At 45.5% G+C, this 19,385-nt stretch overlaps 1 protein-coding gene across 1 annotated transcript in view; it reads right to left on the bottom strand.

Moving 5' to 3' along the window:
* LOC116984994 (lectin-like) overlaps positions 1–19,385 on the bottom strand; it is a 30,687-nt gene that overhangs the window by 9,680 nt on the left and 1,622 nt on the right. Inside the window, exons 3-4 of the mRNA XM_033039354.1 lie at positions 18,061–18,215; positions 17,513–17,653 (exon numbers count right to left, since the gene is read on the bottom strand). Coding sequence (XP_032895245.1) covers positions 17,513–17,653; positions 18,061–18,215 — 296 coding nt within the window. The remainder of the gene's footprint in view (positions 1–17,512; positions 17,654–18,060; positions 18,216–19,385) is intronic.

Here is a 19,385-nt window from a genome sequence, read left to right as displayed (position 1 = left end):
GCTGAGGTGCTGAAACAACACAGCACCAGAAAACGGTGAGGCCCTCAAAGTAAAAAGTGTCATCAGCCAAATCTGGGGGCATGTGGGTCACACATCCAGACCCAAGAACTCAAGCTACAGCGGATCCTAAGGCTCCTGACGTCAGCCATCACAGCCTTTGCTCGTTCCGTGGAGACCACGGAGATGGATACCTGCCAGCAGGATGTGCTGGCATTAATGTGTACCACACAATTTGAGATCAACAATCTCCGGAGGGAAACATAAGACCTGCCCTCAATCCCAAATTTGCTGGCTTGTGTAAAGCCCCAGCTGCGGAGACGGACGCGCTGCTATTTGGGAAAGATTTCAATAAAAAACTGAAGGAGATGCAGGAAGCATCAAAAACCTTCGGCCTAATGAGGGCAGGCCCCGGGACGAGCAAACCAAGACCTCCGATACCCAAGCGGCAGCACCCCACGGCATCCACCAGTCGACGTCCGCAATATGGGACTGGTGAACGCTTGGGGTCCGCACATTATCCCCAAAGATCTTTTAGATCAGGGCCCGCAGCGGACCCTCTGGAAAATGCGCCTCCCCCCAACATCGCCAGCACGTCAGAACAAAATCTTCAGGAAAATGAAGAAACAGAATCGCCAATAACCATGGAGGTAGGTGGGTCTGGTCCCTACCAGCATATAGAGAATAAGGGTGCTTTATTAACAGGGGGGAGATTACACTTGTTTAAAGAAGCATGGGGTATGGTCACGAGTGACAAGTATATACTCAACAACATTACAGGATATAAAATACAATTCATGTCAGAAAAAACGCCGCCAGTTCAACAATGGCCCCAAAGGGTATTTCTCCCTCCGTCAAAGAAAAACGTGAGGGACAAGCAGAACTGGTGAGACTTATCACAAAGGGGGTCATCGAAAAGACCAAACATGAACCTTTGGAATTTGTATCGAATATATTCACTAAAACCAAAAAAGATGGTGTCTGTCGCATCATCATTGACTTAACATCATTAAACAAATTTGTTAAGTATATACATTTCAAAATGGAGACATATGTTACTGCCAAACAACTGAATTCCAAAGGACACTTCATGGCAAGCATTTATCTTAAATATGCTTACTATCTAGTACCCATATACAAGGATCATCGCAGATACCTAAAATTTATCTGGATGGTACAAAGCATTGCCCTATGGGCGAACTTCAGCCCAAGATTATTCACCAAAATATTGAACCCAGCCATGGCAATACTAAGAAAACAAAAACATATTGTCATGGCATATCTGGAGGATATTCTGATAGTAGGGAAAACGATGGAATTGGCTGTGGCAGCAGTATCAGCTACAAAACAGCTCCTCGAAACTCTGGGGTTCGTCCTACATCCAGATAAATCTAAGTTGAAGCCATCCACTATCATGGACTACCTGGGCTTCACAATTAACTCAGTCCATATGACTGTTACCTTGCCAAAGGCAAAAATGGTTGAATTAGCACAATCATGCAACAAATTAATGGTCAACGAGCGACCAACTATTCGACAAGTAGCAAGAGTAATTGGGGAAATGGTAGCAGCATTTCCGGCTACACAATTCGGACCTTTGCACTATCAAAAAATTTACAGAGAGCAAAGGTACGGGCAATAAAACGACATACAGGTCACTATGATCGTGTCATGAACTTACCCACTGAAGCAATATCAGGGCTACAGTGGTGGGCAGAAAACGTTTGGCATAGTTTCAGCCCTATCTTTATCACTAACCCTACTTTAGTTATTCAAACAGATGCCAGTGCTCAAGGCTGGGGAGCGACTAACTCCATATCCAGCACAAGTGGTAGATGGACTAAACTAGAGTCATCATTACTACTTACACTGGGCATTAACTATCTAGAGATGTTGGGCGCCTTTTATGGTTTAAAAGCATATGTATCTAATATGCAGCACTTGCATGTTCGGTTACAAATTGATAAATACTACGGTGATGGCTTATATTAACCATATGGGTGGCATAAAATCATTATCATGCGACAAATTGGTCAACATGATTTGGCAATGGTATGTCGAAAGACATATTTGGCTATCAGCTACTTACCTACCAGGTAAGCTAAACACCCATGCCATGAGAAAATTAAACGCCTGGGTTGCAAGTTTGAACAGACCTTACCTGGAACTGGGATTGTCCAAACAAACCATCACCACCATGTCGGCATCCCTTCGAACATCCACCAAGAGGCAGTACTTAACCAGCATCAAAAAAGGGAGAAGTACTGCCAGGAAACATGGACAACATACGCAACAGCTACAGCCACCAACATACTGGAGTTCCTGGCCATCTACACCACGATGTAGGGATCAGCTACAGTGCCATCAACACAGCGCAGAGTGCTCTTTCTGCTTATCTCAAACCAGCGCCAGGACAACAGGCGATGGGATCCCATCCACTGGTGGTAAAACTGATGAAGGGCATTTACAATATCAAGCCCTAAGCCCAGGTATACCCATATTTGGGATATCAGTGTGGTCCTGACATATCTCAGGGAATGGCCACCAGCCAGATCCCCCGGCCTCGAGCAAGCTACACTAAAGACGCTCATGTTGATGGCACTTGTATCCGCTCAGAGGGTCCAGTCACTACACCTATTGCGACTGGACAACATGATCACAGCTCCAGACCAGATCTGTCGTTATCCAGTGACTGGTCAAACAGAGCAGACCAGGAACACCTAATCCAGTCGTGGCTTACCCACCAGAACCACGGTTATGTGCCATGACCCACCTACTATCCTACATAGACACAACCAGAATATTCGAGGGAGATGAAAAGCCTTGTGGGTCAGTCACAAAAACCTTATGGTGGGGTACGAGCCAAACCATTGCGAGATGGCTCAAGCAGGTGCTAGAAACTGCTGGGATAAACACTAACATGTACAAATTTTATTCCACCAGGGCAGCATCCATGTCGACGGCTAAAGAATGGACATGCCTATAGACCACATCCTGGCTACAGCAGTATGGTGGTAAGGGAAAAGACCGTTCAGAAATTTTATAATAAGCCGTTGGCAAAACCTGGTTTATTTGCAGTAAAGATTTATGAACTGCAAATATTTAATTTAAGCCCAGGGGAGCAACTTAATTCTTTGTTGTTATTGTTTAAAAAATACCATTGTGTTTTTCTACAAATAGACTCATTGGTTCATTACGATAACACTTCCTCCCTCAAGAACTTCGGCAGTGAGTGAAATGAAACTGTTACACGGTTTGAAATCACAGAGCTTTGAAATCTTCACGTAGTCACTCACGTGACTCCGAAGTAAAATAGTAAGATTAAACGAGAACTTACCAGTTTGAAGTTTGATCTGTATTTTATGAGGAGTTACGATGAGGGATTACGTGCCCTCCGCTCCCACCCTCATTATATGGATCAAACTAATAAATTGATGTCTCCTTATCTTTACTATGTTTACTTGAAAATAACTGTGTCTATCTGTGATTCCACACCGCTGCTTGGAAGTATGCCGCGCCTGCGCACTGAGCGGGTTCTTCACGTAATCCCACATCGTAACTCCTCATAAAATACAGATCAAACTTCAAACTGGTAAGTTCTCGTTTAATCTTACTATTAGTTAGTTACCCAAATGGAGCTAATTTCAAACTTCAATTACTAGATCTAAACATCTATCCATTTCTTAATAAATGATTAACATTTTTAAATAGCCTAAGTGTCCAAATAATATTCACAAATAATTCACAATAAAACATGACTTTTAAATCTCATTTACATTAATTTATAGGCCAAATGGAAGGAATTTAGTGTTTAATTGCTGTAAATTAAAGTCCATTTAAATCAGCTTTCTAGTGGGATCCTGTGAACGCGCTGGTTTAGAACGTTCACATTGCGGTAGATTTGTGCCCTCAAATGCCCAGAAAAATACTGCGGGATATAATGGGGCCCAAATTAGCTACTCGCAACATTAAACTTTGTATAAAGGGATTTGTCTTGGTTTGTGCTGGGTCTGTTTTACAGCAGCACACCTCTGTCATTCTCTCTCTCTGCCTCTGTCCAAGGCTGTGATCGCGACTCAGCCCATCGGTGAACCCCTTTCGTACATAAACTAACTCATGGCATCCTGGTGCCTGCCTTTATAAAGGTAAGAAATCAGCCGTTGAAATAACCGCCGGTAGGTCCTGGCCAATAACGCTGCTCCCAAATTCCAACTATAACCAATGGCAGGGGACTGCATCCGAGCGAGCCCCCCACCCCCCCCCCCTTTGGAAACAAAGCGCTATCAGCCGCAGGTAGACAAAAATGCTGGAGAAACTCAGCGGGCGAGGCAGCATCTATGGAGCGATGGAAATAGGCAACATTTCGGGCCAAAACCTTTCTTCAGACGTTTCGACCCAAAATGTTGCCTATTTCCATCGCTCCATAGATGCTGCCTCACCTGTTGCGTTCCTCCAACATTTTTGTCTACCTTCTATTTTCCAGCATCTGCAGTTCCTTCTTAAACAGCTCTCAGCTGCAGACTGGCGCATATAGTAATACACAGCACTAGAGACTTGGCGCGTAAAGGTAATACACCCGGCGCTGCCGGTTTAGTTCGTAAAGGTTTAAACAGAGCGCAGTCGGCTTAGTGCGTGGGCATTTCAACAAAGAACTGTCAGCTGCAGCACTATCGGTTCTAAATATAGCGCTACCGGCCACAACGCTATGGGCTTTAAATAGAGCTATGGCCACGGCGCTATGGGTCACAGACTGTTCGGGCAAAATTCTTGGATAACACTCCACCCCTCGAAGAGTCTAGTTAACGTCACTTCTGGCCCGCAGGCGTTACCTCGTTACATCCGGCCCGCAGGGGCGTTACCTCGTTACATCCTGCCCGTTGTTTTTTCTCTCTTAAACCCAAGTTGTTTAGTTAGGATTTTTAGTTGAGAGAAACATCGCGGAAACAGGCATTTTGGCCCACCAGGTCCGCGTCGACCAGCGATCCCCACACATTAACACTATCCTACACACATTAGGGACAATTTTTACATTTACATCAAGCCAATTAGTAACTGTACGTCTTTGGAGTGTGGGAGGAAACTGAAGATCTTGAAGAAAACTCACGCAGGTCATGGGGACGATGTACAAACACCGTACAGACAGCACCCTTAGTTGGGAACGAACTTGGGTAAAGGGGGTACAGGCCCGTACGGGGGGTGGCATGACAGGATTTGCGGAACCAGGGTTGGTATATAGGGTAAAGCCAACGAATGCCCTTGCATTAGTAGAAGTAGTGGTAAATGGAAATATACATTCAGGAGCACAGGTTCCGTTGTTTTGCACAATCCGCAGGCATTGCCACTTTCATTTTACTGCACATCTTGTATGTGTATGTGACAAATAGACTTGACTTACCTTGACGACTTGATTAGGCAGCATCATGCTAATTACATTTTGCAGTTGCATTTTGCATTTTGCATTTTGCTGTCATTGCTCATGGAAGTCCTGGTGTAGTGTTGCAGGCGACGACACTTGTTACTTGGATGACCTGGCATGGCACTTGAAGTGGCTGGAGATGGCAGACAAGTTGGAGAGGATGAAGGAGTCTGCTTTAGAATTTCTTCATCACAGTCAACCTTTTGCAATGGTACCTCCTTTGGTCCTAAAATTAAAAAAAACTATTATACGCATAATCTCTATAACCATACGCATGACTCTTCATAAGTAGGTCAGAGGTCATGGTCATTCCTCTCAGGTCATATCCAGAGTGAGAGAGTACTGTACACAAACTCCATCAGATTGCAAGTCACATTTAATGTAATTATGCTCCTACCACTTACCCCTTAGTCTAGCTCAGTAACACACGGAGTCCAGCACTGGATCAACTAAAGAGCCTGTCCCACTGCGGGGACCTAATTTGCGAGTTTAGAAGAGTCTGCACTCGACTCAAACTCGCAGCATGGTCAACACATGGTCCTACGAGATCTATGTAAATCTCCTTCATGCTCGAGAGAAGTTCGAGCAATAATTTAATTGTCCTATCTGGGACACATGACAATAAACTCTCTTGAATCTTGATTAGATTATAGCTATTGACAGTTCCCGAACCCAATCAGAAAATTCACCATTACATTGTTTCTACACAAAGTTCTAGCAGGAAGACAGTTTACAAAATAATAGAAACATTTCTCCAGGTAGTATAAACAATTTGAACAAGGCTTCACACTTCACAAGATAACAGCACAAACACTCTGCAACATAATTAACAGTACTTTACAACACCCATTATCTGTCCAATTCTAATCATGCATATGCAACACCTCTTAGATCTTCTACAAAACCCTCATGCATATAAACAAAAGGAAAGACATTTGGACCTCGCCTTATCATCAACTTCCATCTCGGGTCCAGACTCCTTGGAGCATGACTCACAACTAACAACCGGCTTTGCAAGTACAGAGATTCTCCATTTTGTGACATATTTTATTTGGCCAATATTATCATTAACAGGACTTAAGACATTACATGTATTCAAAAAATATTTTACTGATAAGCTGCATATATGTGGAGTTTTCACAATTCTTGTAAGAACTCATGATATAGAATCATAAAACGTTTAGAAGATTGACAGAGACAAAATTCTTCACAAATTGAGCCCACATTTGTCAAAGTTCTATATAAAGTATGCTCAGAGGATCTTGTTTAATGCAAAAATGATCAGTGATTTATAAAATTGATGAAAATTTTGATAATTGGTCAATATTTGTGATGAAAATTGGCAATGTTCTATCGAGCATTTAAATGGAAATGCTCGTATTTTCATTTGTAATACTTCGTAATGTATCAATATAAGGAAAAAAGAAAAGTTTGCTGCCAATGTGAATGATGAAAGAAGGACTTTTGGTTCCTCAAAAAAAATGCCTATGGCATCAACGGATTAAAACAAATACAAATGTGATGTAATTTACCTTTTGAGAAATACGATGTGATTAGTTTGGGGATCACCGCGGCCCTTGTGTGTGAAGTTTTTTTCCGTTTGGATCTTCCACTGCAGGATGCCGCTGTACGCTTCAGACTATCTGCTGTAATGAAATACAGGATAATGCTATGGATTTATTTCATGTTATGATTAAAATGTATTATGCAATATGGTGTCCATTAATCCTTTAACGATTAGGCTATTGGCTTCAAAATGACCTCGAAATGGAAATGGTACATCTGTATATAATGATCTCATTAAAATGTATATTTTATAAATTTCCAATATTTTATACAAAGTTTATTAAAATTGGTTAAGCACTTTTGTTATAAGATGGAAGGAGTAGAATCACAATTAGCTCTGAATATAATCGGTGATATTGTTTTCCATCTAACCTTTTACTGCACCAAGTAGATCTTCCAACTCCTTCTGCCTAGCTTCCACAGCAACAACTTCATCAACGGAATGCTGCATTACTGCGGACAGATCCATGATGACCCTGAAAACATGCAGATTTTTGTAATATTCAAATTATGTTAAAAAAATATGCTGCAAAAAGAGTCCTAAACTTTGGAATTCATATTTTTCAGTAATGTTATCAAGGCAAAGAAAGCAGTTCCAATTGTTTGATATTATTTGATATTATTCATGAGGAAAAAATATAATAGCTCTAAAACCTACCTCAATTTTACATCTCATTAAAGATATTCCCCCTTTCCTTCTCCCCTCCACCATCTCTCTCCCTTTCCCTCTCCCCCCTCTCACATCTCCCCTCTTTCTATTGGGGGGGGGCGGAAGATGAAGGTGGCGTGGCTCAGCAGGGGTCCGGAGGGGGGGGGGGGGGTGGTTAAGGTGGCGTGGCTCAGCTGGGGTCCAGGTGGGGGGGTGGGGGGGGTGAAGGTTGCGTGGCTCAGCAGGGGTCCAAAGGGGGGGATGAAGGTGGCGTGGGCCTAGCTGGGTTGGCGTAGGCGGAAGATGGCTTGGGCCCCGGCGGCGGAGGGAGGCGAGGGCAGCAGGCCCCGCCGCAGCGGCGTCTGATGTTGGAGTTACAACCACTCCCGCCCGGCGACGGGAGGACGGTCGCCAGGCTGGTCGTTGGCGAGGCCCTGACGCCGCGTATGGGAACGCTGGACCGGGCACACAGCACCGCACCCCCCCTCCACTACTTACCTAGAGTAGACGCGAGGCATCGAGCTCAATGGATGAAGAACAAATGGCAGACTCAAAGATATTATAGCGGAGCAAGATAGGCTACTCCTGCGAAATGCAATGGGCTGACGTGTAGTACGCTACGGAGGGGATCCTGGGCATTTTTCCCCGCCCATTTTAGTAACCGGAACCTACCTGACCCGACCCGACCCGACTCGCAGTGTAATCAATGTTGCGGGGCAACAGTTTGTGTGTGTGATATAGGATTAGATTCATAATTCTGTCAGTTCATACTTCTTGTCAAGCATAAAATTTGACTCTGGTAATTGTCTTTTTTTATGTTTTTTAAATCATTTCTTTTTAAATGGCTCACAAGCAGTGTTTGAGTTGATTTTGTAGTAACCGGAACCGACCCGACTCGCAGGGTAATTAAAATTGCGGGGGAAGTTTTTGTGTGTGATATAGGGTTAGATTCATAATTCTGTTAGTTCATAATTCTGTTAATTCTTGTTAAAGAATAAAATGTTTATAAACACACATACATGAAAATGATATAAATGTATATAATCATATAACACACACAATTATATTTCTTCTGATCCAATAATGAACTTTATTTCAGACTAGACAAGGGACATTAAATAAGAAACATTGTAAACTTCCCCGCAACTTCACACACACTAGGCCTTATCCCTCCCCGGCACTCCCTCGCCTGCCCCCTCACTACAATATCTCCCCCCCCCTCCTATGCCCCTCTCCTGCTGCCCCAGGCCCCACACTCCCTCTCCCCAGGCCCCACTCTCCCTCTCCACGGGCCCCACACTCCCTCTCCCCAGGCCCCACTCTCCCTCTCCCCAGGCCCCACACTCCCTCTCCCCAGGCCCCACTCTCCCTCTCCACGGGCCCCACACTCCCTCTCCCCAGGCCCCACACTCCCTCTCCCCAGGCCCCACTCTCCCTCTCCACGGGCCCCACACTCCCTCTCCCCGGGCCCCACACTCCCTCTCCCCGGGCCCCACACTCCCTCTCCCCGGGCCCCGCTGTCCCCTCTCCCCGGGCCCCACACTCCCTCTCCCCGGGCCCCACACTCCCTCTCCCTCTCCCCGGGCCCCACACTCCCTCTCCCCGGGCCCTGCTGTCCCCTCTCCCCGGGCCCCACACTCCCTCTCCCCGGGCCCCACACTCCCTCTCCCTCTCCCCGGGCCCCACACTCCCTCTCCCCGGGCCCCACACTCCCTCTCCCTCTCCTCGGACCCCGCTGTCCCCTCTCCCCGTGGCCCCACACTCCCTCTCCGCGGGACCCACACTCCCTCTCCCCGCTGCGGAAACAAAGATCCGATCTTTGGCCGTAAGCAAGATGGCGGAGCAAGATGGCGGGGGCTGGTTGCTAAAATGGGTCATATAATCACCCATGAATCCGCCCGTGAGCGTACTACACGTTTACGTGAGAGTAACCCATCTTGCTCCGCTATAAGATCTTTGGGCAGACTGATCCCGCCCGGGCCCACTGTGCACGCGCGGAGAGACGGCGTCATTTTGTGTCGCTTCCCCAACTGCGCAGGCGTGGATGGGCGCATTTTTTTCTCCTCCAGCGGCCGGAACCAGAATTTCAGGCGATTTCCCACAAAGTGGAAACGCTGATTGTGCACCGATTAAAAAATAAAATAATTTATGGGGATATTTTCTTACTCTGGGGAAATAAAGGGGGGTGCAGTCGCACCCGGCGCACCACCCCCTTCGGACGGCCATGGGGTAAGTTGTGGGAGGTGGGTTGCAAGGCCCATTGTCCTGGCGGCAGCACTGTTTGGAATTACAGGGATCAGAATGGCCAGGCGATGTTGACAATGTCCACCACCGCTGCTCCGCTGGTCTGTGCCAACTGCAGGCTGTGTCCGATTCATGCACTTGGCCAACCTACTCTGTGGGTGCAGGAGGTGGGACCCTAACCTGAATTTGTACTCCAGCCAGAATTGTGGGGTATATTGCCCACCACCCGGTTGAGCTGATTTATAAACAGACATCAGTGGTTTTCTTACAGATGTGCTGAGGCATTTCTGGTCCCAGTTCATCTTCTGCAGCTCACCCACAGGACTGTGAAAGCTCTCTCCTTGCAACTATTCCACTAACTCCCCATGTATCCTCTCCACAGCCTTTATTTCTCTCCCAGGTGCGGTGGCCGGGACCCAACACACCAGGTGCGGCCGAAGGACATGTAGCCAGTTAGTGTACTGCTGAGCAATGCACACTAGGTTGGTCTTTTATATAAACCAAATTGCTGTGCTAAGGTCCGTGCAGAGATGCTTCCTAACCCTCTGGGTTCCTCCCGCACTTTGTGTCTATCTTTAGTTCATTGTATAAAGTCTGTGCCGCCTTCTCCTCAGCGCAGCACTGAGTGCAGAGATGGGGAGGAAGCAACAGTGGGATAGGAAGACGAGAAACTGGACTCACACAACACCAAACACACAGCTTATGATGCAGTTCTCTTTATTATTGGCTGAGAAGCTCAGTGAGTACAGTCACCACAGACAGTGAGAGCGGCTACAAAGAAATCAAAGCATTGGATCCACTGCTGGAAAGGATGAGTGGATCATTCTGGAGTCTTCTAATCACAGGGCAGTTTGTAGGAACAAACAAAATAACGTTTTGCATCACAGGGCAAATCATTCCAAGATCCATCATCTAGAAGCAGGAAAAGAGAAAAGCTTTTACCTGTTAGACTACAATCAAATGGAGCAGATACTGGAAATCTGAAATAAATGCTTGAAATACACAATAGGTCAGGTAGCATTTGTGCAGAAGAAACAGAACGTTCATTGATTGAAATATTTTTCTTTGTTCCTCTCTTCACAGACGCTGCCTGACCTGCTTAATGTTACCAGCATTTTCTGTTTTCTGTCTGGTCTAAATGTTTCATCTATTTGAGCCAGAGTCTGCGAGCCATTAATGTTCCCTGACTCTTGATCGGTGAGTTTACCTCTTAAATAAAGGGAGTCACTTCCTGTGGAGGTGTCAGGTGCAGCCTGAGTGTGTGTTGCTGAAACCTGAAGCCCCCAATATTCACGGGGGTTTGAACTGTCTCAGACTCACCCTTGGCTGTGACGTCAGAGATAAACCCAGTCCTCCCCATTCCATGGACCTCACACAATGGGAGCAGAGTCTGGAATCTCTGGAGCTGGAACTTCTGCAACTGATGTCATGTCTAAATCTGGGGATTTTACACCAATGCACATTCCGATATCTGTAGCGTTACACACAGTGTTTGTAGAATTAGGGTGTTCCCTTGCATGTGGAGCACAGAAACAGTCCACTCGGCCCATGGATCCGTGCTACTGGATAAATCCTTCACAGTGAGATCGGCCCCAGGTTGGTCACCCCTCAATCTTCGCTCTTGTGGAGAACAAGCCTCAGTGTGTTGGATCTTCTCTGTCGCTCTGTTTTGTGATCAGTTCACTGCTCCACTGCATCGCAGTCTTTTATTGAACAGTGACATGGAACGGTTCACAGTACAGCATGTAACCAGAATATACAGAGGTTGAGCATAATGTTTCTGTGTTTGAATCATTTTGAAATGAATCTTTGGACATTCCTTTCACTTTCGAGTCTGTTCAGTTATTTCTTTATGTGCCCTGTCACACTGTACCTTCCTCTAACTCCAGTACTTTAGTTTAGTTTAGTTTAGAGATACAGTGCAGAAACAGGCCCTTCGGCCCACTGGGTCTGTGCCGACCAGCGATCCCTGCATATTACACTATCCTACACCCACTAGGGACAATTTCTTTACATTTACCAAGCAAATTAACCTACAAACCTGTACATCCTTGGAATGTGGGAGTAAACCGAAGATCTCGGAGAAAACCCACGCAGGTCACGGGGAGAACGTACAAACTCTGTACAGTCAGCACCAGTAATCGGGATCGATTGCATGTTTCCGGCGCTACATTCGCTGTACTACAGTGTTACCCCCCTTGTACATTCCTCCTGCACAGTTACGCTCGCTGTCTGTTCCCCTGAGTCCTGCATTACATCCCATATATCCTCCTCTCACTGTTGGGCAGTCAGTCCAGTTCTGCAGAGCACAGGACCCATGGGGTTGGTTCACTCCCTCTGTGTAACAGCAGGTCTGTTGAGATAATCCCCTGTTCTATATTGTGTCTCAAATTAACTTCCAACAAAATAACATTTCTGTCACTGTTACACTTACCATTATAGTTAGTGGCCGCACAATCTTCGTTTCCTTGATAATTGTCAGGCTGATCAGCTATCCAGCTTCGGTAAGACCATGAAGTTCCATCGATCCATATGAAATTGCCTTCCTGTGGGTATAAATCACTGGTCATTGCTGTTGGAATGCTGAGTAAGCTGCCACATAACAGTACAGGGAGGAGCTGTACCTGAGCTGGAGTGAGAGCAGATTACGAGCAGCCGGGACAAGTAGGGCAGTGGATGGGAGTTTAAACTATGGACTGGCAGGGTGGGGGAATCTCATGGAAGTAACAGAATCCTTGGGATGAAAGTGACAGGATCTGAGAGTAAAGGTCAGAGAAGAATAGTAATAGTAACTCAGAAAATGAGGGAAAAGATGAACATTGAACACAAATACAAAGTAGGATCTCCCAGAGATGGACAGAGATGTTCAGTGTTATCCGTATGAGTTTGGACTTTCTCCCTGTGACATGCGATTTTCCAATAAGTGCTTGGGTTTATGTCGGGACAGAAGGTGTCGGGACAGAAGGTGTCGGGACAGAAGACGTTATTACACTGAGCGGCGATTGGCTTGCGAAGCAAATAGGGCTGTTGAGCCAAAACCAAATAGGCCAACGTCAGGCAACGCCATTGTAGTGGGAGACTCCATTGTGAGAGGTACGGACAGGGGTTTCTGCGGCAACAGACGGGATTCGAGAATGGTGTGCTGCCTTCCTGGTGTCAGGATCCAGGATGTCACGGACTGAGTGGAGAAAATCCTCAAGGGCGAAGGTGAACAGCCGGATGTGGTAGTGCATGTCGGCACAAACGATGTCGGAAAGAAGGGGATGAATATTCTGCAGCATGACTTTAGGGAGCTTGGAAAAATGCTGAAAAGCAGGACCTCCAGGGTTGTTATCTCCGGTTTGCTTCCAGTTCCTCGTGCTGGCGAGAGCAGGAACAGGGAGATACGGGACCTGAATGGGTGGCTGAGGAACTGGTGCACGGGGCAGGGATTTAGATTCTTAGATCACTGGGATCTGTTTTGGAGTAAGGGGGAACTGTACAAAAGGGACGCATTGTATCTTAACAGGTGAGGGACCAGCATTCTGGCAGGCAGGTTTGCCACTGCTACACGGGTGGTTTTAAACTGAATAAGGGGGGTGGGGTGTCAAATGGGATAGTCGAGGATGGGGTTAAAGGGAAAGGGTTTCTTAAATGTGTGAGCAGAGAGACAGAGGGGTGTAAAATGAGGGTAGAAGCAATAGGTAGCCAGGTGAAAAGTAAAAGTGGCAGGCAGAAATATCCAGGGCAAAAATCAAAAAGGGCCACTTTTCAACATAATTGTATAAGGGGTAAGAGTGTTGTAAAAACAAGCCTGAAGGCTTTGTGTCTCAATGCAAGGAGCATTCGTAATAAGGTGGATGAGTTGAATGTGCAGATAGCTATTAATGACTATGATATAGTTGGGATCACGGAGACATGGCTCCAGGGTGACCAAGGCTGGGAGCTGAACATCCAGGGATATTCAATGTTCAGGAGGGATAGACAGAAAGGAAAAGGAGGTGGGGTAGCATTGCTGGTTAGAGAGGAGATTAATGCAATAGAAAGGAAGGACATTAACTTGGAGGATGAGGAATCGATATGGGTAGAGTTGTGAAACACTAAGGGGCAGAAAACGCTAGTGGGAGTTGTGTACAGGCCACCTAACAGTAGTAGTGGAGTTGGGGATGGCATCTAACAGGAAATTAGAAATGCGTGCAACAAAGGTAAAACAGTTATAATGGGTGACTTTAATCTACATCTAGATTGGGTGAATCAAATTGGCAGGGGTGCTGAGAAAGATGATTTCTTGGAATGTACGTCGGATAGTTTTCTAAACCAACTTGTAGAGGAATCAACGAGAGAACAGGCTATTCTAGACTGGGTATTGAGTAAAGAGGAAGGGTTAGTTAGCAATCTTGTTGTGCGTGGCCCCTTGGGCAAGAGTGGCCATAATATGGTTGAGTTCTTCATTAGGATGGAGAGCGACATAATTCATTCAGAAACAAGGGTTCTGAACTTAAAGAAAGGTAACTTTGAGCGTATGAGACGTGAATTGGCCAAGATAGACTGGCAATTGATTCTTAAAGGGTTGACGGTGGATATGCAATGGAAGGCATTTAAAGACTGCATGGATAAACTACAACAATTGTTCATCCCAGTTTGGCAAAAGAATAAATCAGGGAAGGTAGTGCATCCATGGATAACAAGGGAAATCAGGGATAGCATCAAAACAAAAGATGAAGCATACAAATCAGCCAGAAAGAGCAGCCTACCTGAGGACAAGGAGAAATTCAGAGTCCAGCAGATGAAGACAAAGGGCTTAATTAGGAAAGGGAAAATATATTATGAAAAATAACTGGCTGGGAACATAAAAACTGACTGCAAAAGTTTTTATAGATATGTGAAGAGAAAAAGATTAGTTAAAACAAATGTAGGTCCCTTGCAGTCAGAAACAGGTGAATTGATCATGGGGAACAAGGACATGGCAGACCAATTGAATAACTACTTTGGTTCTGTCTTCACTAAGGAAGACATAAATAATCTGCCGGAAATAGCAGGGGACCGGGGGTCAAATGAGATGGAGGAACTGAGTGAAATCCAGGTTAGCCAGGAAGTGGTGTTAGGTAAATTGAATGGATTAATGGCCGATAAATCCCCAGGGCCACATAGGCTGCATCCCAGAGTACTTAAGGAAGTAGCCCCAGAAATAGTGGATGCATTAGTGATAATTTTTCAAAACTCTTTAGATTCTGGAGTAGTTCCTGAGGATTGGAGGGTAGCTAATATAACCCCACTTTTTAAAAAGTGAGGGAGAGAGAAAACGGGGAATTACAGACTGTTGGTTGGACAAAATCAGGACATTTTATTATTTGCCAAAATATATTTCTCAATGTTTCTTGTTTAAAGCCTGCACAATCACCCAAACTACTTATTTATTTATCATCTAATAACAGACAAGCCTGCCGCATGGAATGATGTCAACAATCCTGATTGGGCACCCACTGTGAGCAGGATAGACAATGTGCACAAGAACGCCATGAACGTGCAACACGAAGAGAGTATTAAAGCAGATTTGGTCGCAGCTCAAGCATCTATAGCTCTGCAAGTTGATGCTGAACATTGAACGATTATTTAAATGGTAAATGGAGCTTCAGAAGCGTTTTCATTTTGCATGTTAAAACCCACCTGAGAACCATGGGCGATTTTGCAATTTTACTGACGGATTTTTCACTTTAAAAACTTTTGATATAACAAATGAATAAAGATAAAAAGTCAATAATGCCTTACTTTTGATGAAATGCAGCGAGCAAACGCGATAATTCCCGATATTTTCGATCTTTAAATCTCCACGGCAAATGTCCGCTAAGCACTTCCGCTGTTTTTGCACCTTCAGCTCCCTCTTGAATTTACCTTAGTTTCTATCTTTCTTTTGGACTGTAAATTTAGGTAGCAGTGCCTCACGGTCACCCCGACTGGCACAGCAAATTGCAGCTCAAAAACTGGCCGTTTTCGATGTTTTTAACGGGTGTGAAAGTGCGTGCTTTCCCATTCACTAACATGTACCGGAAGTGACGCATGTACCCCTGTTAAATTTTGCGGTCACGTGGGTGCGGATCTACGCTCCAGTGACCTTTCGTGAAATCACCCTATAGGAGCAGGGAGGTTTTACTGCAGTTGTACAGGGTCTTGGTGAGACCACACCTGGAGTTTTGCGTACAGTTTTGATCTCCTAATCTGAGGAAAGACATTCTTGCCATAGAGGGAGTACAGAGAAGGTTCACCAGACAGATTCCTGGGATGTCAGGACTTTCATATGAGGAAAGACTGGATAGACTCGGCTTGTACTGGCTAGAATTTAGAAGATTGAGGGGGGATCTTATAGAAACTTACAAAATTCTTAAGGGGTTGGACAGGCTAGATGCAGGAAGATTGTTCCCGATGTTGGGGAAGTCCAGAACAAGGGGTCACACTTTAAGGATAAGGGGGAAATCTTTTAGGACCGTGATGAGGAAAACATTTTTCACACAGAGAGTGGTGAATCTGTGGAATTCCCTGCCACAGAAGGTAGTTGAATACAATACAATAATACAATTCAATTTATTGTCATTTGGACCCCTTGAGGTCCAAACGAAATACCGTTTCTGCAGCCATACATTACAAACAAATAGACCCAAGACACAACATAATTTACATAAACATCCATCACATCGCTGTGATGGAAGGCCAAAAAAACTTATCTCTCCAATGCACTCTCCCCCCCCAATGTCAGAGTCAAAGTCAAAGCCCCCGGCTGGCGATGGCGAATTGTCCCGTGGCCATTAAAGCCACGCCGGGTGATGCAAGGTCGCACACCAGGTCTAGTTGTTGGAGCCCCCGGCGTGCGCTCGCAAACTCCCGCGGCCATTCCAAGCCGCGCGGGGCGGTGATGTAGTCCCCGCTCCAGGAGCTCTTCAACCCCGCAACTCGGGCGGGAGAAGTCGCCGTTGCGGGAGCCCGGAAAAGCGGTCTCCCTCCAGGGACCCGCGGGCTCCCGGTGCCGCCGCCCGCCAAACCCGCAGTTGCAGCCACCGAATCTCCGGGGGTCAGGTCGCAGCAGCGTCCACCACAGCTCCACCCGCTCTGGACTCGGCCAGCTCCGCGACGGTGAGGTGAGTAGTCGGCACCACAGCCCCCGGTCTTCCTGTTGGAGGCCGCTCCTCGTTGCAGCCCCAACGACAACGGAGACCCGACAAAGAAAAGGTCGGGTCTCCCGTGCAGGGAGAGATTTAAAAGTTACCCCCAACCCCCCCACACCACCCCCACCCTCCCACACACATACCCCAATAAAAATAACAAAAACTACATAAAAACATAGACATAAAATAATAAAAAACGCAGACGGACTGCAGAGGCCGCTGCTGACGAGAGTCGCGCCGCCCACCTGTTCATTGGCTATATTTAAGAGGGAGTTAGATGTGGCCCTTGTGGCTAAAGGGATCAGGGGGTATGGAGAGAAGGCAGGTACAGGATACTGAGTTGGATGATCAGCCATGATCATATTGAATGGCGGTGTAGGCTCGAGGGGCAGAATGGCCTACTCATGTACCTATTTTATATGTGAGGAGAAGTAGGTTACAATGAAATGACTGAATGGATGGGATTGATGTGATTGTTGGCTGGTTTGGCATTGTTCACTATACCTGGCATCTGTCGTTTAGTCCAATCCAAGCATGTGGTTTCTCTTTGCTAACTGCACCAATCATGTTGTTAATGAATGTGTTGTGATCGCTCGAGATCACAGTAGCCAGATGTCCGTAATTTTGTTCTTGATTGCAGAACTTCTTTAAAATAAATAAATAAATCAAATAAAAAAATTAATATCAAAATATTTTATCTGAATTAATATGTTTCATCCTCACATGCCTCCAAATAAATAATGAAAACTGATTTTAGAAATGGGCTACTTTGTATATTTGAATCAGAGTTCTTGTTCTTTAATCTCTCTGATGTCAACCCCAGCTCTGTGTTAACTCCTGGTTGCGGAGTTTCTCCCAAATCCCCAATATTTCACCCACTGGGCCGAGCGATAGAAACCGGAGCCCACGGCTGCAGTGAAGCGCACTCTGGAACACAAGGACTCATCGCAGGCAATTCAATGAGAGCCTGTATTGTGAGTTTATGGAAATGAACCAGCAGAGAGCAATGTTCCCCAGACGTCCCAGAAGAACCATTGGTTTCAGGGACTTACCTCAGCATCTAACCATGTCAGTTTTTGAGGGAAAAACCGGTAACAGGAACATAAGGTAGGATAATAAAACCATTTTTCAGCACACGATCCTTTGACTATGTCACGTTTTTCAAGGTGATGCTGAGTCACCTCACGTTCCAAGGAATCGGTCGTCTCTGTCAGTTAAAGAGAATTCAGATTTAAACCAACTCACCGACCAAAGGGCCTTACTCAGCATGTCCCGTTTGTCTGCATTTGGCCCATATCCTCTGATCGTTTCCTATCCATGTACCTGTCGAAATGTCTATGCAACATTGTAATTGTAATTGTACCTTCCTGTACCACTTCCTCTGGCACCCTCATTGTGAATAACATGCCCTCCAGTTTTTTCTCCCCTTCACTGTGATATTCATGTTCTATCGTTGCACCTCATGAATTTATAAATCCCTCCCTTATAACTCAAGCCCACCAGACCAGGTAACAGAATTTCCTGGCGGAATCTCAGCAACGTCTTGTAACATGGAATTCATTTCATCTTTGATGAGGGCAAGAGTGCAAAACACCTTCTTCACCACCTTGTCCACCTGTACCACTACTCTCACTGAGCTATGTCTTCATATCCCGACGTCTCTCTGATCTCATGGGTGGAGCTGAGAAACAGCAATAGGCAGAAGACATTGGTTGGATTTGTCCGTGGTCACCCACCAGTGGTCTAGAGGTCTAGGGTACATATCAGGAAATTAGAGGCACATTTAGGAAGAGTAATAACATAATTATGAGAGATTCCTATCTTTATATAGATTGGGCAAAACAAATTAACAGTAACTATGTCGAGAATGTATTCACTGAGTGTATACCTGATGTCTTTCTAGATCATTCTGTTGAGGGACCAAGAAAGCTCCAGTGATGTACAATGAGAAGTGTTAATTAATAATGTACTTAATGGGCCTGTCGGGTAAAGTGATTATAATATAATGACATTTTTTGTTAAAATTCCCACTGATCTTGTTCAAATCAAGACCAATGCCTTACAACTAGGGTGAGCAAGCTACAAAGCTGTGTGGCACGGGTCAGCTTTAGTAGGACAGGTGATTGGGAGAATGTGTTCATATGTAAGACAGGAGAGATGCAATGGTTGGCAATTATCTTTTCACACTTCAAGCGGAAAAAATCATTGGGACTTCTCTTCCTTCCATCATGGACATTGGTTACAAACGCTGTCTGACAAGAGCTAAGGGCATTACCAGAGCCCCCACACACCCACAATATGGACTGTTTACACTGCTGAACTCTGGGAGGAGGTACCGCAGCATGAAGAGCGGGACAACCAGGTTCTGCAACAGCTT

Source organism: Amblyraja radiata, chromosome 21 (genome assembly GCF_010909765.2).
Source record: "Amblyraja radiata isolate CabotCenter1 chromosome 21, sAmbRad1.1.pri, whole genome shotgun sequence".
In the NCBI taxonomy this organism is placed as follows: domain Eukaryota; kingdom Metazoa; phylum Chordata; class Chondrichthyes; order Rajiformes; family Rajidae; genus Amblyraja; species Amblyraja radiata.
The sequence above is the reverse complement of the archived record's forward strand: the minus strand, read 5'-3'. Positions and strand labels throughout refer to the sequence as shown.